The sequence below is a fragment of the Narcine bancroftii genome, chromosome 4 (assembly GCF_036971445.1).
Source record: "Narcine bancroftii isolate sNarBan1 chromosome 4, sNarBan1.hap1, whole genome shotgun sequence".
Classification (NCBI taxonomy): Eukaryota; Metazoa; Chordata; class Chondrichthyes; order Torpediniformes; family Narcinidae; genus Narcine; species Narcine bancroftii.
In genome coordinates this window covers 183,934,605-183,962,081 of record NC_091472.1, presented here as the reverse complement: position 1 = coordinate 183,962,081, position 27,477 = coordinate 183,934,605, and the positions used below count along the sequence as shown (strand labels likewise).

Sequence of the window (27,477 nt, the reverse complement as noted above, 5' to 3'; positions counted from 1 at the left end):
AACTACAGGTAGTACACCACTCAAGTGGGACCTCCTCCCTCACCAGCATCCAGGCAAAAGGCAAAGATTCATGTGCACTTCCTCCAACCTTGTCCACTCCACTCAGTGCTCCTGTAGTGGCCTTTTCTATGTCGGCAAGACCAAGCTCCAAACAGGCAACCAATATGCAGAGCACCTGCGCTCTGTCCACAATAGCCATGCCAAGCACATCATTTCAATACCTCTTCCCATTCCTACATGATGCCTTCTTCATTGCCGGAATGAGGCCCATTGTGAACTAGAAGAACTAGAGGAAAATGTCTTGTGAGGCAAGGTTAGCAGAGCAAAGAAAAATGAGAGGTGACTTAATAGAGGTCTACAAGATTATAAGAAGCAGAGATAAGGTAGACAGCCAGCACCTTTTTCCCCCAGTAACAAACAAACAAAGACCAGAGGACATCTGTACAGTGAAGGGAGGAAAGTTTAGGAGAGACACAAGATTTTATAAAAATCTCTCACACACACACACACACACACACACACACACACACACACACACACACACACACACACACACACACACACACACACACACACACACACACACACACACACAAGGTATATGTAGGTTGGCACAACATCATGGGCCAAAGGACTTGTAATGTTCCATGTTCTAACACCTTGTATTGCAGGCAATCAACAATCCAATAGTATGATCTTGGAATATTCCACTTTCAAGTAATCCTTACCTCAGCGTTCCAATCTCTCTCTCTCTCTCTCCTTCTGATGCTCCATTTTTTTGTCCAATTTCCCATACCCCCACCCCTCCATTAACCATTAATCCCCCTTCCCCTCTTCATCCCTACATTTTTCACCCACAGGTTCTCTTCGCTCATCTAGTTCCACCCCTGCCCTTCACTTCTTCCCAGATGGTTCCCATTGCTGCCTTCCTTGCTGACCAGATTCCAGCACTTTGTGTTCCCACCTATCACCCTCCAGAAACTATTGCCATCTTCACCCTCCCCTCCATCTGCCCTTATTTTTTTCTTTGTCTGCTTCCATCTATCATCTTCCTGCCTGAGTCTCCCAACTCCAACCAACTACCCCCAGCCAGCTCGGTCTGTCCCACATCACTCTTCCTTGGTCCACCAATCACCTCTTCCCCTTTCCTTTTTATAACATCTCCCTTTCCTCTCCACTCTCAGTCCTGATGCAGGATCTTGATAATTCCTACCCCTGCCAGAGATGCTGCTCAACCCAGTATTTCTCCAGCAATTTGTTTCTTTGCTTCAGACTTCAACGTCTGCAATCTATTGTGCCTTGTTTGTTTCATGTTCTGAAGCCAAGGGTACAAAGGCTTTGTTCTGATGTACAAAAATGAAGAGGTTCCTTTATTCATGAGTTTTTAACTAATTCATCCCACATTGCTTTTACAAATAAAATCACAAAGTACAAGAACACTTACAAGCTGCATAAAGAGCCACTTTGTCATCGTCTTTATGCTTCAGAAGATTTTCTGTGTAGTTTAATCTACTTCCTTTGAACCATTCAGGTGCATCTGCAATTCCTTTTCTTCTGTCAATCACCTGTGGGCAACAACAGGAACTTTCCTCTTAAAAGTAATGTCGTTAGAATAGCTCTTTATGCAAGACTATTAAAACTATATCCTAGATGGCAGTTTTAACATTTGAATGAATGTGAAAAACAGATGAAGATTTAAGTACAGAGATTCCTCGTATAACATGGTTTTGAATAGCGAGGGTTTTAATATAAGTTTATAATTTATAAGTTTATAATCTCCATAATAGACTAATACCTAGTGTCGCCAAAAGTGTCCTCCCAGAATCAGTGTGGCTTTCATGCAAACAGAGGAACTACTGACATGGTCTTTGCCCTCAGACAGCTCCAAGAAAAGTGCAGAGAACAAAACAAAGGACTCTACATCACCTTTGTTGACCTCACCAAAGCCTTTGACACCGTGAGCAGGAAAGGGCTTTGGCAAATACTAGAGCGCCTCGGATGCCCCCCCAAGTTCCTCAACATGGTTATCCAACTGCACGAAAACCAACAAGGTCGGGTCAGATACAGCAATGAGCTCTCTGAACCCTTCTCCATTGACAACGGCGTGAAGCAAGACTGCATCCTCGCACCAACCCTCTTTACTATCTTCTTCAGCATGATGATGAAACATGCCACGAAAGACCTCAACAATGAAGACGCTGTTTACATCTGGTACCGCACAGATGGCAGTCTCTTAAATCTGAGGCGCCTGCAAGCTCACACCAAGACACAAGAGCAACTTTTCCATGAAACGACTCTTTGCAGATGATGCCACTTTAGTTGCCCATTCAGAGCCAGCTCTCCAGCGCATGACGTCTTGTTTTGCGGAAACTGCCAAAATGTTTGGCCTGGAAATCAGCCTGAAGAAAACTGAGGTCCTCCATCAGCCAGCTCCCCACCATGACTACCAGCCACCTCCCCACCCACATCTCCATCGGGCACACAGAACTCAAAACGGTCAACCAGTTTACCTACCTCAGCTGCACCATTTCATCCCTCAGCTGCACTATTTCATCTGATGCAAGGATCGACAAAGAGATAGACAACAGACTCGCCAAGGCAAATAGCGCCTTTGGAAGACTACACAAAAGAGTCTGGAAAAACAATCATCTGAAGAAACACACAAAGATCAGCGTGTACAGAGCCGTTGTCATACCCACACTCCTGTTCAGCTCCGAATCATGGGTCCTCTACCGGCATCACCTACGGCTCCTAGAACGCTTCCATCAGCGCTGTCTCCGCTCCATCCTCAACATTCATTGGAATGACTTCATCACCAACATCGAAGTACTCGAGCTGGCAGAGTCCACAAGCATCGAATCCACGCTGCTGAAGATCCAACTGCGCTGGGTGGGTCACGTCTCCAGAATGGAGGACCATCGCCTTCCAAAGATCGTGTTATATGGCGAGCTCTCCACTGGCCACCGAGACAGAGGTGCACCAAAGAGGTACAAGCACTGCTTAAAGAAATCTCTTGGTGCCTGCCACATTGACCACCGCCAGTGGGCCGATATCGCCTCCAACCGTGCATCTTGGCGCCTCATAGTTCGGCGGGCTGCAACCTCCTTTGAAGAAGACCGCAGAGTCCACCTCACTGACAAAAGACAAAGGAGGAAAAACCCAACACCCAATCCCAACCAACCAATTTTCCCTTGCAACCGCTGCAACCGTGCCTGCCTGTCCCGCATCAGACTTGTCAGTCACCAACGAGCCTGCAGCAGATGTGGACATATCCCTCCATAAATCTTCATCCGTGAAGCCAAGCCAAAGTGAGAAAATAATTTTAATATAGTAATAACCAAAATTTGTGCAATTTTATTAATATTTTGCATTACCAAAAGTGGCGCAATAATTTAATGAGACAGTAACAATGCTCAACAACTGGCTGCATTCATTCAACTTCATTATTGTTTAACTTGTTTTAGCATCGCTCAATGGTTCTCAACCTTTTTCTTTCCAGTCACATACCACTTTTAAGTAATCCCTATGCCATCGGTGTTCGGTGATTAGTAAGGGATTGCTTGGTATGTGAGTGGGAAGGGAAGGCTGAGAATTGCTGCTCTAGACCCAATTATTACTGAAATATTTTGCTTGAGAAAAATGGTCATTGGCCCATTTCTTTTAGAGTTATGAAACTGTGCACATAATCAGTCATTTAGGTCCAATTAGAACAGTGGTTTTCAACCTTTTTCTTTCCACCACGTAACACCTTAAGCAATCCCTTGCTAATCACAGAGCACCTATGGCACAGGGAATACTTAAAGTGGTAAGTGAGTGGAAAGGAAAAAGGTTGAGAACCACTGCTCTTCTAGACTCTGAGCTGGAAGGCCGTGGCTGCTCTGTAATATTTTAATTGTGTTGTATAAAAGTGCAGCATTACAAACAATATGAGCAGAAAAAGGAAATATGGTAAAAGTGGTCAACGTAACTGGCTGACAATGGAAAAGAAACTGGAAATTATTGAAGATGGCGCATCATTTGCTAAATAGCACAAGACAAAGGGCATGAATGAATCGTCTGTTCGAACTCTAATCAAGAATAAAGTTAAAATTAAAGAACATGGAATGGCAACACATCTTATGTGACTAAAGTGATTTGTTAACATAGAAGTTCTGCAGTGGAAAATATGGAACACCTTTTAATGATGTGGAATTAAAATTGCAACCAGAAAAGTATTCCATTAAGTCAAATGACAATTCAAGCTAAAGCATCAAACCTCTATTGGACATTAAAAGAAAATGGAAATGAAGGGGAAATTTTTTCAGCAAGTCGTGGTTCGTTTTACAATTTCAAAAAATGCTTAGAGCTTTAGGTAAAAGAATAAATTATAGGATTGGAACATATTACATTAAAGCACATTGTAATACTGTTCTGATCAGTACAGTTTTCCATAACACTGAATGTTCTTTGGAACGTTATAACTGTATTATTCAAGTTGCCCTTGTACAAAAGAAAATCCCCAGATGCAGATTATGAAGTCAATTGATTGGAACAATCTTGCTCCATTCAAGAATTTTTTAAAAAACAGTGCTTTTTCACTTTATTCAGGCAATATTGACAATTTAAGATATGCAACTTTAAAATATTTAAAAGACCAAAATGTCTGCACAATTTATGCAAAACCCCCAACTTAAAATTTATTTCCTGCCACTAAGTATTCAATTATTCATATAGTTTTATCTCATAATAAAAAAGTACAACTTTCAATCTCAAAAACTATAAAGCTCAAACAAAATGCAACAATAAAATTCACAATTGAAACAGTAAACTGTCTACAAATTAGTTTTCAATACAAGCTACATTCCAAGATTCAAATGTTCTAAAGGCACCTGCTCTCAGCTAGCCTGGTAGATATTTTCTCTATTTGAAGCATCAAATAGGTATTATAATCTGCAAATTCTTCCATCAGGATTACTTGGATCTTTCCCGATTTATTCTGATGCATGCACATGCCAGAATAGGCCTTTGGAATGCACGTGGTACCATTTGCTTTAGCAAATACATTTTTAATTCACAACCTTCTGACTGAGAGGGCTCCTTGATTACTAAGCTACTTAACAGAGTAACTGGTGTCTCATCAGAATCAACTTGCAAGCTGAACGTCAGAACAAAAATAAAATTTGGCCACCCAGTATGACGTGAATTAAAAATTTATTCGCTAATGCACTTATTGCCATGTTCATTTCTATTAATTCAACATTTTCAGAAATAAAGTGTAAATGCATTAATTTTCAGTTATGAAATAGCAAAAGAATATTTTCCTCCACCTTCACATTTTGCCACCATACTTCACTGAATTACACTGATCGTACTAATTTTTAAGAAGAGTGCATCTTCCTTAGCTAATCCACCATTTTAAAATAAAGCAGCCTACTATATTAGATGCAACTCAGCAGCCTAATTCAGCATTCATAAAAGCCTTCATTATCTCAGTAGGGTTGCACTGGCTGTTATTAAAAATGGCTGCCTTTCACAAGCTCCAAAACAAATATTGTGGAAGATTTCTCCACTCACTCACTGCACAGAATTATGCTGTGCCCCTCCTTCACTGTAAATTACAAGTGATCATCCTTGTTTTGTTCTTCTACTGAATGAGCATTGTTTTTGCAGACATTACTTTTGCCCTGAGGAAATCAGTAACCCGAGGACCTAGGTTTAAGGCAGAGTCAGCGTCAGGACAAGTCTAATTGGGAGGGGGACATTAGGGTAACCGCAGAGGGGGAGGGGAACAAACTGACATTCGAAAGCTCAGTCAGCAGGAGGGGGAGGCGGGTGCGATTCCTGCCATGAACCTCCTCCCTGCGCCACCATCACCCTTCCCTCTAACATAACAGACAAACGCGCGTGCTTATAATCGCGTGAAGACGAGACCTCGTAACACTAGTGATGTGGGTGGTGGGGCACAAAAGCTCATTTGTGGTGGCAATGCCCCCAAATGCACCCCCTTGGTGCTGGCTGTGGTTTAAGGTGAGGGGGAAAGATGCGTGAGGGATAACATTTTCTTTTAAAAACACAGAGGGTGTCAATTGTATGGAACGGGCTGACGGAGAAGTTGGTTGGCACCAGTACTATTGCTATGTTTAAGAAAAAAAATTGGACAGATTTGGCTGGATACAAGCCAAAGGCGGGCAAGTGGGACTAGTCCATGGGTGGGACATTTTGGTCAATGTGAGCAAGTTGTGCCAAAGGGTCATACAGCATGGAAAGAGACCCTATGTCTGAACACCAATTCTGTTCCTGAAAGACCTACACTACGGCTGAAACAACGTACCACAACCATACCCCCAAGTTTTGGTCAACTGCAAATACAAACACAGGGGCAGGTAATCCTAAATTAAACCCATTTACTCATCCACCAACACTTCATAATTCCTCCCTCCCACCCCCCACCTTCCTTTAAGTAATTTATCCCAAGTGGAATTTTTAAAGACCGTGGACCAGCAGGGACAAAGAGGTACTGTGGAAATTAGAAAAAAAAATTGCAGACCCAGTTACTTGAATTTGGCTGTGTTACAAGAGAAAAAAATGTAACCACGCCATCAGCCAGTTAAAAGGCCTGTTTAACCCAACTGACTCAATTGAAACGTTGTTCTTTGCAAGCTGAAAAACCCATTCCTTCGTCAGTATGCATTTTCTGTCTTTCAGACCACGCAAAATCGTAGGAGGGTGGAGAAAGGGCGAAGATAATGCAAGATCTCAAAATAAAATTGACTTCAAAAGGTTCGAGCTTTCAAATTCTTTGACAGAAAGCTATCATCAGGTTGAAAGTGATGTAACCATAATCACAGAAAGAGGCTCAAGAACAAATACAAAATCTCTCATTACCTTTCACAAACAACCCTATCCACTCGTCAAACTGCCATCAGTGCAAGTTAAAATTCCACACCCAAATTAACATTATTTCTAACATTATTTCTATTTCTTTACAAAATATGAAATTAGGTAGAAAGAGAATATGCTCTACATCAGCATTCCAATATTTTTTCATCCCTCGTCACCCAACCCTTTCGACAAACTCACCTCGTCAAGAGGAAAGGAAGAAATGGGAAATTACAGACTAGGTGCACCAATCAGCACAGTGGAAATGCTGGAACCCGCTATTAAGAAATTGCTACCAGGGCACACAGAAAATACAAACAGAATTGGGCAGAGACAAATACATCCATGCAGGAGAAACAATTGTGGTTTTTAGACTGCAGGCATGCAAGGGAACAATTAAGGAATTTTGCCACTAACTACTTGGGCAGTCTAAAAAGGAATGTACAGGAATTTTGAGTCAATTCCTGCACCGCAATTTATCCTGCAGGACCCCTACAACCTTTTGGAGGAAGCCTGCAGTGTAAATTGCACTGGAAAAATTTGTCCACTCTACTGCACGTCCAACCACTGGGACTGCTGCACTCAGGTACTTGCGGTCGAAAAAGGCGCCCAGTGTGAACAACCACACAGGCAATAATTATGCTTATTTTTCCCAACACTGCAGACTAAAACAACATAAATGTTTGACAAATCCTTTCAGAGTTAAAGTTGTAACTCACAGAATAGAGAAGAAAGTCCCAGTGGATTTGAACTTTTCTGAAAGCCATCAGTAAGGTGCCATATTAAACAAAATATGGAGTTAGAAATAACAAACCCCTGTGAATTAAGGACTGATTAATGGACAGAAAACAAAAAAAAAAAATCAGAATAAATTAGTAATTTTCAGGTTGGTAGCCTGAAATTGCAGATGAGGCTCCAGCTGCTTGCGTTCTTTCTGAATGATTGAGGCAAGAGGACTAAGTGGAACATATCCAAGTTTACCAATAAATCAAAGCTGGATGCCAACGCGAACTGAGGGAAGGAGATAAAGAAGTGCTCTGTGAACGGATAAGAACTTGGCAGCTAGAAGGTCATGTATGAAAATGTAATGTCGTCAGAAAAAAAGCTAATTTGATTGTGAGAGATTGAAAGACAGTCATGCTCAGGGTGTTGCATCCAAATTACTGAAAGTTAACATGCACATACTGCAAATAGGAAGGCAAAAGTACATTCCACATTATCACATCAGTATTTAAATACGAGAGTAAAAGTGTGAAACTAAACTTGTACAGAGCTCCAACAAGGCTTTGTCTGGCATACTTCATCCAGATTTAGTCACACTAAGGAGAGATGTGGGGTAGTTAGTTTAACATCTGCAGGAAAATGCTTGAAACTATCACCAAGGAAGTAATAACACCGGACAACAAATTTTTTTTCAAAAGTTTGCCTCTTGAAAGAAAAGAAATTTGGGATTATGATCGAAAATTTCAATACGAACACAAAGATAATTTCAGATTTGCTTTATCACATAGGAAGGAGGAGAAAAATTAAATGAACTTTTATTGACTTTAGCATTGTTAAACGCATAATGAAGCTGATGCAAGCTCTCAGGTTGACAGCACATGTTGCACAAATGGGAGGAGCCCGGGGTTTGTCTTGGTCACCAATTTTACAACAGTTAGAGCTTATAGACTTTCTTAATAAGTGGGGTCAGATTGTATCTTTGAACCTTAAGTGTGTACACGCCACACCACTAATGTAACAGAATGTAATGCAGCTGTTGCAACATTGCCGAGACGTTGCTGCTGTTCTGAATCCTCCTGAAGACAATATATGCTATTGCCTGAAGAACATGTGCACCAACCAGGGCAGCCGCCTAGGGCGCAGACCTCAGAGGGGTGCTGTGGAAGAGACCAAATTGTGCCCCACAGTTCAGGTAGGCTGAGGGGAGGGTTCAGAGTCAGTATCAGGAGCTCCAGAGTGCGCCTGTAGGCCAACTGCCAAGGGGAGAGTTCGGCCTTCGGAGTCGGGTGTCAGGAGCTCCAGTGTAGGCCGAGGGTGGGTTTGGAGTCGGCGTCGAGAGTTCCAGTATGCACCTGTAGGCCGACTGCCAAGGGGAGGGTTCGGCCTTGGGAGTCAGGCGTCGAAAGCTCAGGACAGGTACTTGCTGATTTCTAATAACAAAATAACTATCAATATTCATAGATGAGAAATAAAAATATATAAATTCTTAAAAGAAATCATTCAGCAATTATTCCATGCTACTTTTTGTCATTATATTAATAGTTTTGTTTATCTGAGTTGTCAAAGTTTCATAAAACATGAGAACTTCAAAAGGCAAGCTAACAGAAAAGTATTCTTGAATTTTCACATGTAAAGCCATGCTGAAATTATATAATTACATTTTGCTCATGGTTCTCTACCAATGTATTGCAAGTTCTCACAGTTGTTACTGTGTAATATGGAGATACTGTCGAACTTCATTATTACTGTTGTTGATGCTGTCTCACAGTGGTGCAATTAACAGAGCTACTACCTCACAACTCCAGTAATCTGGCTTCTGCCCTGAACTCTGGCCCGGTCGGTCCGTGTGCAGTTTGCACATTCTCCCTGTGACCACGTGAGCGTCCTCTGGATGCTTCAATTTCCTCTCGAATCTCAAAGGCACAAGCAGGAAGAATATTGGCCATTGTTGTAAGTGAGTTGTAGAATCTGGGGGAAATGATAGAAATGTGGGGAAAATAAAAGGGAATAGCCAAGATCGGGAATGTCAGAGCAAACTTGATGGGCTAAAATTGGCATTTTCCTACTGCATAATTCTTGTGGGGAAAAATGGGCATTGAAAGTTTTATATAGACATAAAAATGTGTGAAGTAAAAGGTTTTAATGTTGTGCTTCCCTTGGCGGAGGTCTGCGTTCTACTGAGTGCCCTTTAGTTCAAAATAATTTACGTGCCAAAATATTTTCATTTGTATTTGAGAAAGATAATCAAAGATTGATGTATCAATATTCTTGCAATTTAAAATAAATTTAGCAGTTTCAGGTTTTATGCTTTTCATTGTTTCTACAAAACATCTGCTTTTGAAAATCGAAGTTGGCAATTTTTTTTGTGGGGTGCAAGTCGTTGCCCTTGTCTAGGGCACAAAATAGTCTGGCATCAACATGGGTTCAATCTGGAAATGTTTGTATGTATTTTGATTGATATGGTTCACAGTGTGAAAATTAAAAAAAATTTAAAAAAAAACATGGGTTCAATCTATGTCAATCAGTTACTTTCAAGCCCAGGCCTAAGACAACATTTGCATAGCACTTGCACCGAGTGCATGCCCAGGCAGCTTGGATTGACCAAAACAGTTTGCTTTGTGGGCAACATACAACTAGACTTAAAAGGAAATCACAAAAATAGGATATAGCTTAAAAAAACGTACATGATAGGAAAATTTTAAGGTTATTTTCATGATCAAAAGCCCAAAATCCATAAAATACACCCAAAAGTGGTCAGGAAGCAAAATCTTCCTTGTCCAGTGAAACAACAGACAAGTGGGTAGGTTCTCCAACCATGCAATGAAGTAGGGATTCAGAAAGAGCAGGATAGTTTAATTTCCCGGAGTTCTTTGAGGATATAATGAGCACAGTGGACAGATAGAAACTGTTAGATGAAGTATACTTGGATTTCCATAATCATTATATATGGTACTGCACGAAAAGCTTTTTCATATTATAAGAATGCATGGACCTGGGGGTAATGTATGACCAGGAGCTTAGCCAAGTTCTCACATTAGGGGGTGCAAGCACATAAAAAGGTGCCGCGACACATGCCAGATGGTGAGCAGGTGTTGAATGGTGGGCCCCGCGGAGCAGGGTGGCGGGGCAGCATTGGAGTGGGGGGGGGGGCAGAGAAAGGCATCTCTTTTGAAAAATGTGCTCCAGGGAGCGATCACTCCCCCTGCACCCCCTTATTGACACCTCTGTGTATGAGCATGGATAGAAGATTGATTAATTGGGATGAATGGGCACTTCTCTGGTTGGTAATCAGTGGTGAGTGGAGTGCTGCAAGAGTCAATGCTAGGTCACAAATGTTGACAATACACCTTAATGATTTAGAAGTGGGACAGAGTGCTGATGATACAAACTCAAGTGGAAAAGCAAATTATGCAGAGGATCCAGAGAAATACGATGGGGTCTGACAGATGGAGGAAAAAACTGGTAAAAGTTGAAAGGAAAAATAGTATATGGAACTATATTTAAATGGTAAAATAAAAAAATTGCTGCACGCTGTGGTGCAGAAAAAAAAAACCTGAATCACAAAACTCAAGTTTGCAGGTCCAAGGAGATAATGAAGACAATTGGAATGCTCAGGTTCGTGGTGAGAGGAATTCAATTCGAAACAAGGTAGATTCTGCTATAACTGGGTACTTACTGGTGAGGTTGCCCCAGGACACTATGTGCAGTTCTGTTCTCACTATTTGAGAAAGGACACATTGGCCTCGGGAGGTGTGGAGAGGATCGTCAGGTTGATTCCTGAAATTAAGGAAGGGGTTAGCTTGTAGAAATCTCCAAAATTGTTAAAAGGCAGAAGATGGGAGGTTATTTCCACTGGAAAGCGAGACTGAACTAGGGCGACATAGCTTCAAGATTTCAGAGAGGAGATTTAAGAGTGATGAAGAGGGACTGCTTCTCCCAGGTAAGGGACTGCTTCTCCTAGGTAGCAGTCAATCTGCAGAATTCTCTGCTCAATGGAGCAGTAGAAGCTGCCTCTGAATGCATTGAGACACAGATTTTTTTTTTGAATAGTAGAGAAAGTAAGGGTGTCAGAGAACAGGTAGGTAAGTAGAGCTGATCAGCCATGATCTTAAAGAAAGATGGAGCAGGTGCGACAGACCAGATGCGCTACTCTTGGTCTAATTTTTATCTCTTGCACTTACAATAGAAGGAACAGAACAAAAGATCATTAGATTGTTTCTTGGGAATGGGATGTTTGTAGGATGAGATTAAGCACACTGGGATCTCTTTATTACTTATACTTATACCAAGATGATTGGCCATGTCAGAGAAACATACAAAACTCTAATAGAACTTGACAGGATAGCTGCGGGAACATTTCCTCTGACTAGGCAGGCAAAACACAAGAAGAAATTACTTACCAAAATGGTTAAACTATCTTCAATTGCTATGTGTCCATGCAGTTCAGGAAATAAGAAGCCAACAGTGGCTTTTGCTTAAGACGCAGAAAAGCCTTTGACAGAGTAGAATTGAATTATTTATTTAAAATATTACAGAGGTTCAATCTACCAGAAAAATATATTAATTGGATTAAAGCATTATATAATGGACCATTGGCAATGGTAACAGTAAATGGATATGTATCAAACCAATTTAAATTAAGTAGGTCAACTAGACAGGGATGTCCATTATCCCCCTCATTGTTTACTTTAGCAATAGAACCATTGGCTGAACTGATAAAAACAAAAAATAAAATAAATGGGATAAAAATAAAGGAGAAGGAGTATGAAATCAGTTTATTTGCAGATGACATCATAGTATACCTAACAGTACAAGAAATATCAATAAAAGAATTACATAAGAAATTGAAAGAGTATGGAGAAATATCGGGGTACAAGATCAACGCAAATAAAAGTGAAGTGATGCCAATGAGTAACGCGAATTATACAGAGTTTAAAAAAGAATCACCATTTAAATGGCAAACACAAGCAATTCGATAACTAGGGATCAGGTTAGATAATAACTTAAGCCACTTGTACAAATTAAATTATCAGCCTCTCATAAAGAAATTGCAGGAAGACTGAGAACATTGGAAAGAATTATCGCTAATGTTGATAGGGAGGGTAAATTGCATTAAAATGAATATCTTCCCAAGGATACAATACTTATTCCAATCATTGCCAGATGATTAACAGAGAAATTCTTTAATAAAGAATAATAAAGAAATTCTTGTGGAAAGGGGGGGGAAACTGAGGATAGCGTTAGATAAATTAACAGAGAGGTACAACCAAGATGGTTTGCAGTTACCAAACTTTAAAAATTTTTATAGAGCAGCACAATTAAGGTATTTATCAGATTTTTACCAGACAAGGGAAAAACCTGATAGATAAAATAGGGGTGAAGGTACCGGAACATATACTTTATAAGTGGGATGAAAAGCTGGTGCAATACAAAAACTCACCAGTATTGCATCATTTACTTAAAATATGGAAAAAGATCCACTTAGTAAGGAAAAAAACTAATTACCAAATACCAAAATTGTTATTGACACAAAACCCACTAATCCCTTTTACAATGGATAACCTTTCCTTTAGAGAATTGGGGAGAAAAGGAATCAAAAGAATAGAAAATTGTTTTTTGGAAGTAATTTATTAACATTTGAACAGTTGAAGTACAAATATGGAATAACTCATGGTACAATGTTTGCATATCATCAACTGAAAGCTTATTTAAAGGACAAGTTGGGAAACAGACTGAAATTACCAGAAGTAAGCAGCTTTGAATATGTGATTACAGACAAAATGATAATTAAAAGATTTATAATGAACATGTACATTAAGCTGCAAGATAAGGAAAATGATGAAATAAGCTATAAACCTCAATAAAAGTGGGAAATGGATTAAACATATAGATAAAAATGAAACATGGGAAAATTTATGTTCTGGAACTCTGAAGAACATAATAAACACAAGGTTATGCATGATACAGTATAATTGGTTACACAGGTTATATATCACACCTCAAAAGTTAAAAGAATGGGATCCAACATTATCAGATAGATGTTTTCGCTCTAAGGAGGAAATGGAAACAACAGTACATGCAATTTGGGCATGCAAGAAAATGAAATGTTTTGGGAAGATCTAAATCAGATATTAAATAAAATCACAAAAAAAAAACCAAAATTCCAGAGATCTTTCTTCTAAGTAATGTAAGGAATTAAGCCTCAAACTGGATAAAGTGCAAAAAAGATTTATTATGATAGCCTTAGCAGTAGCAAAAAAAATGTATAATGTCAACTTAGAAAATGGAAGAGAGCCTGAGAATACAGCAATGGTACATGGAAATGAATAAATGTATTCCATTGGAAAAAAAATAACATATAATTTAAAAAATAAAGTCACATTATTTGAACAAATTTGGGAACCATACATGGAACATAACAGAGGGCTTGCCTCGGACCTCCACCCCCTAAAATGATAAAAAGACAAAACTACTTGATCCAGTGTGTAAAAGTAGATACACATTTTTCTTGTTTATTTTTCATTGTGTGATGACATTGATTAATGGTTTTATTGTATTGTATATGTTGAATATTTATTGGTTTTGGAGGGGGGTGGGAAGGGGGAAGGGAGGTTAGGGGGAAAAAAAGGGAGAAAATGTCACTGTGTATATTTAATGAGAAATGTTTGTATATATTTTGATTGATATAGTTCACAGTGTGAAAAATAAAAAAAATATTTTTTTTTAAATTGCTATGTGTCTTCAAAGCAAAGATCAATAAGGTTTTGGACATTAATGTAATAATGGGAAAGTGACAGTGAAGTACAAGAACTGGTATTATCTTGTTCAATGGCAGAGAAAGCAAGAAGGAAAAAAAATCATTCCTGCTTCTTATATTCATGTCCAGTCAGTCTCATCCCTCCAATATTTGCTAGAAATTCCAGGCCACTAATTCATATACACAACAAAAAACTGCTGTCACTCTTACAAATTCATTTCTAAATCCAGTCATTTCTTAATGCAGAATTTTGCTCGTCCTACACACCTGTTAACCAAATTTCTAATTATACCTTCCTCCTCCACCAATCCCAACTTCCCAAGGTCCTTAATTTCTGTATAGCAACGTATTTACCCCACTATTTTATTTTCAACATGCATACTTTTGATCAGTAATCAATATGCACAAGATCAAAAGAAATGAATTTATTTCAATGTCCCCTCTCTAGCCAGCACACTGCATCAGAATCAGAATTTATTGCCATGAACAAGTCATGAAATTTGGTGTTTTGCACCAGCGTCATAGAGCAAACAGTCATATTATAATCAATCACGTGTTTTATCTAAATGATCAAAAATGTGCACACACTGGAGATAGCAAAAGTCTAACTTTTGAATGTCATGTCCAGGCATTCCCTGTGATTCAGGCTGCTATTTACTTGAGAACACACTGAAGTAGAAATTTGTCCTCTGGAGTACACAAGAAGCACAAGATGTAGAAATGTATTGACTTTAATGGAACCAAGGTTCAGGTATGGATTTCAACTCACAATGCAAGCACTACATCCCTCCGCTCCTTAGGCCAGTGAACTTGCATCACAAAAAGCTTATTTGCACTGTGTTCTTTAAACCTACCCCAAGGTTGGACTATTTTCCATTCTTTAAGTATGCTGCTTTGCATCCATAGCTCTGAAGGAACCTTATTTTTTTGGCACAGTTCCCTACTGACTTAAAATGAATAAATCATCTTACCTCACTGTAATGATGAGAATAAACCAATCCACTAAACTTCCAAAATTCTGCCCAAAATTCTGGGTAATTCTCCACCGACCACTGATATAGTTCATTATAATTTGCTGTGAAAGCAATAAAGGCATTTTAATATTGAATATTAACTTATTTTGAAAGTCCTTTGTTTCCAGTACTACCTGGTGGAAATTACAGGTGGATGCAAGATGAATACATTTTTTTCACCTTTTATTATTGACATACCAAATGGCATTATAGCTGTCAATTGATGATTTACTTTTTTTTTTAATTTGTAACTTAATTTTCATTCACTACAAGCACAAGCCCTTCAATCGTCCAATTTTATTCCTTGGGAACAGTGTTTGAAAAAAAAATGACCATAGACATATAACATTGTATTTTGTCAAAGTGCCAATGCTTCATTCTATACAAAATGTCAATTTTACACCACTAAGTATCAAGAATTGACACATCAAAAAAAGTGATTACTGCACCACATTCACTAGGTAAATGCAACTCCAATTTCAAAACGGATTTATTTTCCAATAGATTAAATAACTGGAAGAATTTGGTATATTATATATTGTAAAAACATAACCATATCCAATGCAAACCCCCCAAAAAATCCAAAGTATTGTCTGCAGTGGTAGAATAATGACCTATTCGTTTTCCCAAATGCACAATCCATCCTGAAGAATAATGGAGAGGAAATGTTATCTCCAAGGTGAGGATCTCACAGCGAGTGCTCGTGGAGTGATGGGAGGGCTGGGCAATCAATTGGTCAAAGGTAAGGCATCTAAAAGTTAGTCAAGGTATCTCAAGACAAAAAAGAAATGGGTTGAACCTGCGAAACCAACAAAGCAAAGACAGTGTCAAAGGAGCAGGGACGCGAACAAGAACAGGCAGGGCGGGGCAATGAAAAGGTTTGATCCGGGATTTTAAACCTGCATCAAGACCTAGAGTCCGCAATTGAATGCTGAGAACTATTGGAAGCAGATTTGGCCATTCGGAGTGCGATCCAGTTCATCAATGAGGCTGAGCTGGTGCCAGTCGCTCAGGGAAGTGGGTCATTGGAGTTCACGGAAACTGCAAACTAGATGGACAGAAATGAACAGCACAGGGCGACAGTGATCACAGGGCAAATCGGTGGGAGGGAGACCGACAGCCTGTGGGCTGCCCTGCACCGGACCAAACGAGCCACTTACTCAGCTGCAAGCCAAACTTGTCACTGATGAGCTTCCTGAACTGGTCCATGTGCGTGTTCCTTTTGGAGTCGGGGTACCACATCACTTTGGATTCCACAATTTCCTCGCAGACGACGTCTTCTTTCGACATTTTGGCTGCTACTTGGTGTCCCGTCGCAAGTCAGCGTGCGCGGAATGCAACCCGAGCGATGCTGCTCGAAGGCTCGGCGTTTCCGCTGTGCGAGCAGCGCCCTGCTCCGCCGGCAAACGTCCCCGGATGGTGGCGAGGCCCGGACAACCAGCCCCCAATCGGGCTGCAGAGCTGGAGACCGAAATCGGCGGCCGCGTCCCCGTTCCCTCTCGCTCTCTCCCACCCGGCCAACCTCCTCTGCTCTGATTGGCTGCGCTCCCCCTCAAGTCACTCCATCGGCTGAGAAGAGACGCGGAGGTGCGACCAATCAGCGAGGAGCACTCGCTCGCCCGTCGCAGAATTGCCCAATCCGCGAGGCCAGCGACTCACGCGGCTCTGCCCAATTATGATCTTGCGATGGGCAAATGATCGGCCCTGCAGCCTATCACCGATAAGAGGGTCACGTCGACCCTGGCACACGACGGAAACGTCTCCCCTCGGGACCCAAGTCAATAGGCGCTTTTAAGCTGCAGCACCCGGGTAGGCCTCCAGCACCTTTTCAGCAGGGGGGGGGAGGGGGAATAGTCCCAGTAAATAGCCAATCCGTGATTTAAGCCCCTGTGATGACGCAGAAAGTGACGCATTACGCAAACTAATCTCCCCCGAACCCCACCAGCTAGTCACCACCCCCCACCTCCCATGGCAGCCGACCCCTCTCCTCTCCCCCTGTCACCCCGTGGCAGCCGACCCCCCGTTCCCTCCCCGTGGCAGCCGACTCCTCTCCCCCTCCCCGTGGCAGCCGACCCCTCTCCTCTTCCCCTGTCACCCCGTGACAGCCGACCCCTCTCCCTTTGATCGTGGCACCCTCCACCCCAGCGACCTCTCTCTTTCCCTGCCGATCGTGGCAGGCGCTTCACCAGGGATGCTAGTCTGTCAGAACACCCGGGTCGGTCATTTTCGGCTTCAAGCCACAGGAGGACACGACCCTAGGTGAGTATTACTGGGTTCCCTGACGACCCCCGAGGTCGGGCAGGGACCCGGTTGAACTGGGACAACCCTGAGCAGATCAACCTGCTGCTTGAGTGGGGCGCGAACTGGGCAACCCCATTTTACATTGGCAGCTTGAAAGGAAGGCGAACTGTCCGAATTGGTCGAAAAGTTGTCCATTCTGCATGACGTAAAAGACAAAATTCTGGAGAAACTCAGCAGGTCAAACAGCGTCCTTTACAGAACAAATATTTTTTAAAAATACGTAATCCACGCCCTTCATCATGGTATGGAAAAATTACAGCAAGCGACCGAATAGAAGGGTAAGGGGTGGGGGGGGGGGGAGGGAGGAGGAATAGAGAGGAAAGGGGGTGGAGACCTGACAGGGGGAAGGGAAGGGGTTAGCAGAAACTGTAAAAGTCGGTGTTAATATGATCTGACTGGAGACTGCCTCCAATTTATGGGTGGTCTTGACCTCCAATTTATGGGTGGTCTGGATGATGTACTCCGAGCCCATGGACAAACGGGAGTGGGATTCAGAACAGAAATGGTTGGCCACTGGGAGGTCTCTGTCACTGGTGCAGACAGAGCAGAGGTGCTCAGCGAAGTGATCTCCCAATCTGCGCCATTTCTCCGATGTAGAGAAGGCCGGATGCAGTAAGTCACTCTTGTAGCTACACAAGTTTTGCTTCTCTTGAAAGGCCTATTTGGGCCCCTGGACTATGCTGTGGAAGGAGGTGTGAGCATATGTGGCCGCAGGGGTGGGGTTGGGGGGGGTGCAATTGGTGGGGAGGGATAGTGTTTGAGGGAGTTACGGAGGGAGCAATTCCTACAGAAGTTAGAGAGGGGAGAAGAGGGGAAGATGTGTTAAAGGTAGTGGGATCTTAAGGTAACTGCCAGAAATTCTCAACCTTTTTCTTTGCACTCACATACCACTTTAAGTAATCCCTGTGCACTCAGTGCTCTGTGATTAATAAGGGATTGTTTAAGGTGGTATGTGGGGGGAAAGAAAAAGTTTGAAAATCACTGTTTTAAACGTACCTAATTGACTCGTTCTGTGCATGGTTGCATAACTCCAAAGGAAATGGGCCAATGTCAATTTTTGTCAAGCAAAATATTTCAGTCACAATTGAGTCGAGAGCAGTGATTCTCAGCCTTCCCTTCCCACTCACATCCCACCTTAAGCAATCCCTTACTAATCACAGAGCACTGATGGGATTACTTAAAAGTGGTGTGAGAGTGGAAAGAAAAAAGTTGAGAACCACTGCTCTGGAGGATAATATGTTGGATACGGAGGCTGGTGAGGTGGTTGGTGAGGACAAGGAGAATCCTGTGTTTATTGCATCTGGAGGACAAGGGGGTCAGGGCAGATGAATGGGAAATGGAGGAGATGTGGGTGAGGGTTGAATTCATGATGGTGGAGGGGAAGCCACGTTTGTGGAAGACAGCAGACAGTTTGGAAGATCTGGACTGGAAGACCTCATCTTGGGAACGGATGCAGCGGAGACGCTAAAATTGAGAAAAAGGATAGAATCCTTGCAGATGACAGGGTGTGAGGAAGTGTAGTTGAAGTAGTTGTAGGAGTTAGCGGGTTTGTATTATACATCGGTGGAAAGCTTGCCTCCCAAGAGGGGTAAGTAAGAGAAGGTACCTCAGAGCTGTAGCCTGGCCTCAACAACACCACCCTTAGCTGCAAGTTTGATGGTGAGGTTGAGATTGGTGCAGAGAGAGTGGAGGGCCAAGCGTCCGAGTGGGTAAGATTAGAATAAGTGAAATGGAGATGGTTAATGTCTCAGTGCAAATTGGAAAAAGATCCAAACCAGGCAGAGGGCCACAACAGGAGGAGGAAGAAGGCAGGAGAAGGGTCCTCGGTGGGGGGGTGGGGGGGGGGGGGGGAGGGTGGAGAATCCTGGTGGAAGAAGTAGACACCAAAATGAAGACAATAGATGAAGAGTTTGGCATCATGACATATACTGAACTCAAGGTGTGGGTAGAGGGGGTTGAAGATGAGGCCTCTACTATGAAGGGAAGGTCAGAAGGGATAGTAAAAACTGGTCGGTGGGGTGAAGGATGTGAAGGGGAGGAAGGTTGATGTATCAGAGGTGAGGGGTGAACATTTGTGCTCAGAGGGTGAAGATCGAAGGATGGGGAGGTCAGAGAAAGAAGGATAGGAAGGAGAGGGGAATTATTCAATTCTGTACATGGAAACTCCAGAGGATTGTTAACTCAGACTGTGACATCATGGCACCAGTCTTCATCAATCTTTACTCCATCGAGGATATCTATCCTCACTACCCAAGCCACGCCCTCTTCACTCTTCAGCCATCAGGGAAAAATCATTACCTACGTCAAATTAATCCAGAAAAAATTGAGGGTGGTATGTACATGGAACAAATTGCCAGAGAATGCTGAAGAGGTGATACAATTATATTTAAGCCATTTGGACAGGTGCATGGATAGAAAACGTTGAGAGGGATATGGGCTAAATCTCAAACAGAATAGGCAGTTTGGTCAACATGGATACATTGAGAAGGCCTTACTTCCATGTATAATTCCATAATTCTATTTCAGAATACTTTAATAATGGGGGAAAAAATTTCCCCATTCAAGCTCTCTTTACTTTTTATATTTTGAAGCGAATTGATTATTTTAGTTATGTGCTGACAGATGTAAATTATTAAGCTGATTCGTGAAACATAAAGAGGGTCAGGCACACATCAAGGAATTCCTCATTCTAATTTTAAGGGGAAAATTGTGAACCTCAAGAGGGTTGCCGACATCATAAAGCACCACATCACCCTGGTTACACTCTCTTCTCACTGGTACCTGTCAGCAGAAGATACAGAAGCCTGAAGTCCAGCAGCTCCAGGTTCAAAATCAGTTCTTATTCATTAACTATCAGGCTCTTGAACTTCCCTGGAATAATTTAACATTAATTATAAACTATCCTGGGATCACAAAAGCATTATTGAAATTTTTTTTTCTTCCTTGCACTTACTGTAAATGTGAATATTTATCATTTATGTCCTCTTCTTCTGTCTTGCATTTGTGGCTATTTAACATTTTATTATTATGATGGTATATCTTACTGTTTGAATTTCAGGGGTATTGGACTTGTATATATACCAATAATGTCACATTGAAATCAAGAGGGCAAGATGAGAAGAGATAACTCTGGCAGACAAGGTAAAGGAATACCGTAAAAGATTCTACAGGTATATTGTGCAAAAGGGTATTAAAGGAGTGCATACTGTATCTACTCATGTAATATTAATTTTTTTGGACCAATTTTTAGGGTAAACCTTTTCTGGGTGGGTCATACTTCTGCCTGCGTTAAGTACCTGAGTCGGGATCTCAGATCGCTAGGGAAATCCACATTTGGGGTATCAGGAACTCAGATGGGTGGGCAGGCAGGGTGAGGATCTGCAGTCATGGCATCAGGAGCTCAGATGGGCAGGCAGCCAGGGAAAGAATCTGAGTTGGAGCGTCGGGAGCTCAGAGAGGTGGACGACCGGGGCCAAAAATGGGGAGGGATTGACTTTTACACTGGTTATATGAAAAACACATGATTTTTGGCCCAAAGGGGGGGGGGGGGGGGGGGAGAAAGAGATCAACTATAACATGGGATCAATTATTACACAAACGTCACGAAGGATCATGATGTTTGTTTCCATTTGAAGCCAGAAGAGATGGGCAAGGTCCTAGATGAATACTAAATTTCTGTATTATCCAAATTACAAAAGAGGACATGCTAACAGTCTTAAAGCATGTTAAGCTAGATAAAAAATTGCTGGAGCCTTGGCAGGGAGATTTGCATCCTCATTATCCACAGGTGAGGAACAGGAAGATAGATATGCCATGTCTCAATTTTTAAAAAATATTAGGCCAAGGAACTAGAGACCAGTGCTAAATATTTGCAGTATTCTCTCTTTCTATTATCCTAATTTGAAAATGGACCATTGACCAGCAAAGTAGCTCCCTCCATTCACAGAACTGGCTGAGGTGTCCATTGAATTAAAATCTTTGTAAATTTGCATGAGTCTCAGCTAACAAACGAAAAATTATTTTCCTTGTCCTGTATTTGTATAGCTGTTGCTGACCCCGACATCAGAATATCATTAAAGAGGGTGAACCCTTGTCAGGCATCAGGCCCTGATGGTGTAGCTGGCAGGTACTTAAAATTTATGCTAACCAACAAGTGATAACAGACATTTTCAATCTCTTGCTGCAGCAGTCAGAGGTTCCCACCTGCTTCAAAAGGGCATCATCATCCGGGTGCCCAAGAAGAGCCGCGTGGCCTGCCTCAACGACAATCGCCCAGTAGCACTGACATCGACTGTGATGAAATGCTTCAAGATTTGATGGCCAGAGTTAACACATATCTAAGTAAAGCACTAGCCCCACTGCAATTTGCCTACCATCACAATCATCCCATAACAGATGCAATATCTTAGGCTCTCCACTCAGCTCTGCATCAGCTAAAAAACAGCAGCTCAAACATACAGCTGCTCTTCATCGACTACAACCCAGTTTTCAACACAATTATTCCCTCAGTGCTGGTCAACAACCTCTAAAACCTGGGACTCTGCAACTGGATCCTTGACTTCCTCATCAGAAGACCACATTACAAATTGGAAACAATGTCTCCTCCTCACTGACAATCAACAACAGGCGCACCTCAACAATGTGTGCTTAGCCCACTGCTCTACTCACTCTACACCCATGACTGTGGCCAAGCACAATTCAAATGCTATCTACAAATTTGCTGATGACACTAGTTGTCAGCAGAATCACAGACGGCAATGAGGAAGCCTACGAGAGAGAGATAGATCAGCTAGGTTGGTGGTGCCCCAACAACAAACTTGCACTCAACATTAGCAAAACCAAGATGATTTATAAATTCAGGAGGAAATCAGAACACAGACCAGTCCTCATCGAGGGGCCAAGAACTTCAAATTCCTGGGTTTCAGCATCTCTGAAGATCTGTCCTGATGCCTCCACGTTGATGCAATCATGAAGGCTCACCAGCAGCTATATATTTTGAGGAGATTCAGTCTGTCACTGAGGACTCACTCAAATTTTTACAGGTGTACCATGGAGAGCATTCTGGCTGGTTAAATCACTGTCTGGTTCTGAGATCCCAATGCTCAGGACAAAAAAAAACTCCAGAGGGTTGTTAAACGGACTGTGACATCACGGGCACCAGTCTTCATCAATCTTTACTCCATCAAGGACATCAACATGAGGTGGTGTCTTTAAGAAAAAAGCAGCTTCTGTCCTCAAAGACCCCCACCACCCAAGCCACGCCTTCTTCGCTCTGCTACCATCGGGGAAAAGGTACAGGAGCCTGAAGATGAACACTCAGCGGCACTCGGACAGCTTCTTCCCCATTGCCATCAGATTTCTGAATGAACTGAATAATTTTGTCTTTTTTTTCTCTTGCACTCTTATTATTTTGCAATATGATTTATATAAATGTTTGCACTGTAATTCTGCCGCAAGCGACAAATTTCGTGATGTGTTCATGATAATAGATTCTGATTCTACATTTTCATTTCAACCCCCTCTCCTCAAATTCTCTCAGCAGAATCTGCCCTGGTTCAAACCATCTTTTAAATTACAGACAAACATAACACAGAGTTTAAAGTAAAAAAAATCATAAATGGTTTGGTAGTTGCGACCAAAATCTCCAACAGTGAAATAAATTTACAACCAGTAAATGCTTAATTTAATTCTATTTGGGGGTACCAATATTAACAAGTGCCCTGCCCAAACTTGGCATCTTAAAATAATCAATGATTTCAAATGATATGTGGCTTGGAGCACAAAATTACAAAATAATAAAACTGTTCAAGGCATTACAAAAGGCAATAAAAGTGCGTAAAACTATGAAAGGTAAAATTTTTGCCATCACTATACAAATATCTGGGAAAAAAATAGCACCAGTGCGCTATCCTATGGGGTGGTCAATGAATGAACAAACATAGAAATCTATAGAACAGTACAGGCCCTTCAGCCCACAGTGTTGTGCTGTCCTGGTAACCTTATGAAGGGAACTGGGTGAATTTTCACATTATCTACTCAATTAAGCATTATACAGTTAAGGAGCTTCTTCATGTTTGGATTTTTTAAAATTTAGTACTTCACTGTGAACCACGTAACAAATATATACAAATGTTCAGTATTAAAATATACACAGTGACATTCCCAATTTTCCCCCCACCCCCTATAACTTAACCAGGAAATGAAAGAAAAGGAAGAAGAAATAAACGATAGAACACAAGAGAAAAAGAAATCGTGTCGTCCAATATTTCACATTTAATTATTTTCATACTTGTAACTTATCACATCAAGAGATGGAGGTCTGAAATTGGCGGTATCTAATAAAGTCTATGTATGGTTCCCAAATTTGTTCAAATAGAGCATATTTGTCTTTTAGATTGTAGGTAATTTTTTTTTAATGGAATACACTTGTTCATTTCATGTACCATTGTATTTTGAAGGTTGCTTCCGTTTTCCAAGTTATCATTATGCACCTTTTTGCTGCTGGAAGCACAATCATGATCAATCGTTTTTGAACCCTGTCTAATTTTAGACCTAATTCTTTATCTTTCATGTTGTTTAACAGGAAGATTTTTGGGTCTTTTGATATCCTATTTTTTTGTAATTCTATTTAATATTTGGCTTTCATCCTCCAAAAGTTTTCACTTTTGTACATGTCCACATTGCGTGTATTGTTGTTGCAATTTCTTGTTTACAACAGAAGCATCTGTCCGATATTGTTGCATTCCATTCTTTTAACTTTTGAGATGTAACATATAGTCTATGGAACCGAGTATTTACTGTAATAATCATGGTTCCTTCCATGTTTCATTCTTTATTCGTATATTTAAATCTTTTTCTCAAACTTGTTTGGGTTTATATATTGCTTCATCGTTTTCCTTGTTTTGCAATTTGCTATACATGTTTGTGTTAAAAAAAATTAATATCACAGTGTCTGTAATTAAGTCTTCATAGCAGCTACTCTCAGGTAATCTTAGGCTAGTTCCCAACTTTTCTTTTAAATAAGTTTTCAACTAATAATATGAAAATATTGTACCATGTGATATTCCATATTTATTTTTTTAAACTGTTCAAATGTCAATAATTTCCCAAAAAGTAAACTTTTATTCTTTTAATTCCTTAAAAAATAAACTATTGTAAAAGGACTTGATAGGTTTTGCATTAATAACATTTTTGGTATTTGATAATTTATCATCTTTCATTCCACATGTATTCTCTTCCATATTTTTAGTATCTGATATAGTATTGGTAGATTGTTTATGATGCACTGGTTTCTTATCCCATTTATAGAGTAAATGTTCAGGGACCTTTTCTCCTAATTTATATAATTCTATCTTGGGCCAAGCCAGTTTTTCTCCCATCTGATAAAAATCTGATAGATATCTTAACTGTGCTGCCATGTAATAGTTTTTGAAATTTTATAGCTACAGTCCTCCTTGTTTATATACCATATTAATTTTTCCAAAGCCACTCTTGATTTTTCACCCTTCCATAGAAACTTTCTTCTTAATTTATTTAATTTCATTTTTTTTAAAATTCCCGTCAAGGGAATCGGTAGCGGTTGGAACAGTTATTGTAGCTGTGGAAATACATTCATCTTGATCCAATTTACTCTCCCTATTAGAGTTAGTGGTAGATCTTTCCATTTCTCTAAGTCTTCCTGTATTTTCTTTATTTACTGTTGGTAATTATAACGTATGGCCTGTGATTGCCATTTAAAAGGGGTTTGCCTTTTACATTTTGTATAATCAACTTTGTTCATTGGCATCACTTCACTTTTATCAATATTAGCCTTGTATCCTGATATCACCAAAGGAAACAGGGAAGGTGGTAATGGTCATCCCTGTCTTGTTGACCTACTCAATTTAAAGTAGTCTGAAACACATCCATTTGTTACCACTTTTGCCAAAAGACTGTTATACAGTACTCTAATCCAATTAATAAATTTTTCCAATAATTTGAGTTTCTGTAGTACTTTAAGCAGGTAATTCCATTCCACCCTATCAAAAGCTTTCTCTGCATCAAGAGCTACGGCCATGGTTGGTGTTTTATTTATTTGCGCTGTATGGATTAAATTAATAAATTTACAGACATTATCTGCCACTCTTCTATTTTTAACAAATCCTGTCTGATCTAGCGTCACTAATTTCAGTGCACAATCTGTTAATCTATTCGCTAGTAATTTTGCAATCAATTTAGTCTGTATTTAGTACAGAAATTATTCTATATGAAAACAGAGACAACAGGTCTTTTTCTGTTTTTGGAATTACTGTGATTATTGCCATTTTCCATGAGCCAGGCAAATTCTGGGTCTCTTCCACCTGTTTCCTTACCTCTAAGAGGGGCTGAATTAATAGATTATTGAATACCTTATGAAATTCTTTGGGAAATCCATCTTAGCCTAGTGCTTTATTATTTGGTAATGTCATTAGTGTAGCATGTATTTCTGTAATTGTCAGGGGCTTTAGTAATTTATTTTGATCTTCCAATTGTAATTGCGGTAATTCAGTGTTTGACAAAAATTCATGTATTTTGTCATTCTTCCCTGGGTTTTCGGTTTGATACAATTGCTTATTAAAAAAAAATTAATTTCCATTAATCTCCAATGGCCTTATATGAGATCTGTTTATCCTCCTTCCTTGTTACTATGTTAGTTCTTGTTGCTTGTTTTTTAGTTGCCAAGCCAAAATTTTGTGGGTTTTCTCTCCGAATTTATCTTTGCTTTTTTTTTCATATTTTTTCTCCACTTTATGTTTGCAATGTATATTTTAATTTTTTCACCTCCAATTTTTCTCTCTATCTTCCCTTCTCATTAAATCTTTCTCTATAGTTACTATCTCTTTTTCTAACTGCTCTATTTCCCAATCATATCCTTAATCTTGGACGTATAATTATTTGTCCCCTAATAAAGGCCTTAATTGCATCCCATAATATAAATTTGTCTGTTACAGAATTTGCATTTGTCTCAAAATATATTTTATTGTTCTATGTATTCCCAAAAGTCTTGCCTTTTTAACAATATGGGGTTTAGCCTCCATCTATAGGTTTTTGGTAGAATATCCTCTAAAGCAATTGTCAGTAACAAGGATGAATGGTCTGATAAATGTCTTGCCTTATATTCGGTCTTTCAAACTCTCCCTTGAATCTGTGCTGACAAGAAGAAGATATCAATCCTAGAATAGGTTTTATTTCTGTTTGAATAATATGAATAATCTCTTTCTTTTCGATGTTGTTTCCTCTATATATCAATTATCTTCATGTCATGCATTGAATTTAATGTAAATTTGGCTGCTTTTTTTTTTAAAAAGTCTTCCCAGTTTTAACTATTGATGGGATAAGGTTAAAATTAAAGTCTCCCTGAGTAAAATGTGTCCCTGAGTTTGCTTTCTTTAAAAAAAAATGTCCTGCGTAAATTTGGTCATCTTCATTAGGTGCATAAATGATCAACAAGTTCCAAGATTCTGAATAAATCTGCCACATCATCATTACGTGTCTACCTGCTGGGTCTGTTATTACTTTCTTTATCTTAACTGGCAAATTCTTGTTAACTAATATAGTAACTCCCCTGGTTTTTGAATTGTACAATGATGCAACTATGTGGCCTACCCAGTCTCTCTTGAGTTTGCAATATTCTAACTCAGTTAAGTGTGTTTTTTGTATAAATGCTATGTCTATTTCTCATTTTTAGTGACAGTAACTTTTTTCTCTATTTGATTGTGAATTCCATTAATATTAATAGTCATATTTCAATGTATTCATCTTTACCATCCATTTTCATTTCTATCCCATCTCTTCAACCCCTCCATC

General features: G+C 40.3%; 1 protein-coding gene and 1 long non-coding RNA gene across 4 annotated transcripts in view; one reads left to right on the top strand and one right to left on the bottom strand.

Moving 5' to 3' along the window:
• Window positions 1–17,179, bottom strand: part of aacs (acetoacetyl-CoA synthetase) — a 141,167-nt gene extending 123,988 nt beyond the window's left edge. Inside the window, exons 1-3 of the mRNA XM_069933205.1 lie at window positions 16,512–17,179; window positions 15,310–15,413; window positions 1,445–1,565 (exon numbers count right to left, since the gene is read on the bottom strand). Of these exons, the coding sequence (XP_069789306.1) occupies window positions 1,445–1,565; window positions 15,310–15,413; window positions 16,512–16,641 (355 nt within the window). The 5' untranslated portion in view covers window positions 16,642–17,179. The remainder of the gene's footprint in view (window positions 1–1,444; window positions 1,566–15,309; window positions 15,414–16,511) is intronic.
• Window positions 16,961–25,627, top strand: LOC138761308 (uncharacterized). 3 transcript variants are annotated; one of them, XR_011356254.1, is made up of 3 exons: window positions 16,961–17,930; window positions 20,711–20,793; window positions 21,839–25,627. It is a non-coding gene; the product is annotated as an uncharacterized lncRNA (long non-coding RNA). The 3 variants fall into 3 exon arrangements; XR_011356253.1 differs by having other exon boundaries at window positions 16,966–17,894; XR_011356252.1 differs by having other exon boundaries at window positions 16,972–17,610.
• Window positions 25,628–27,477: the final 1,850 nt, after the last annotated feature.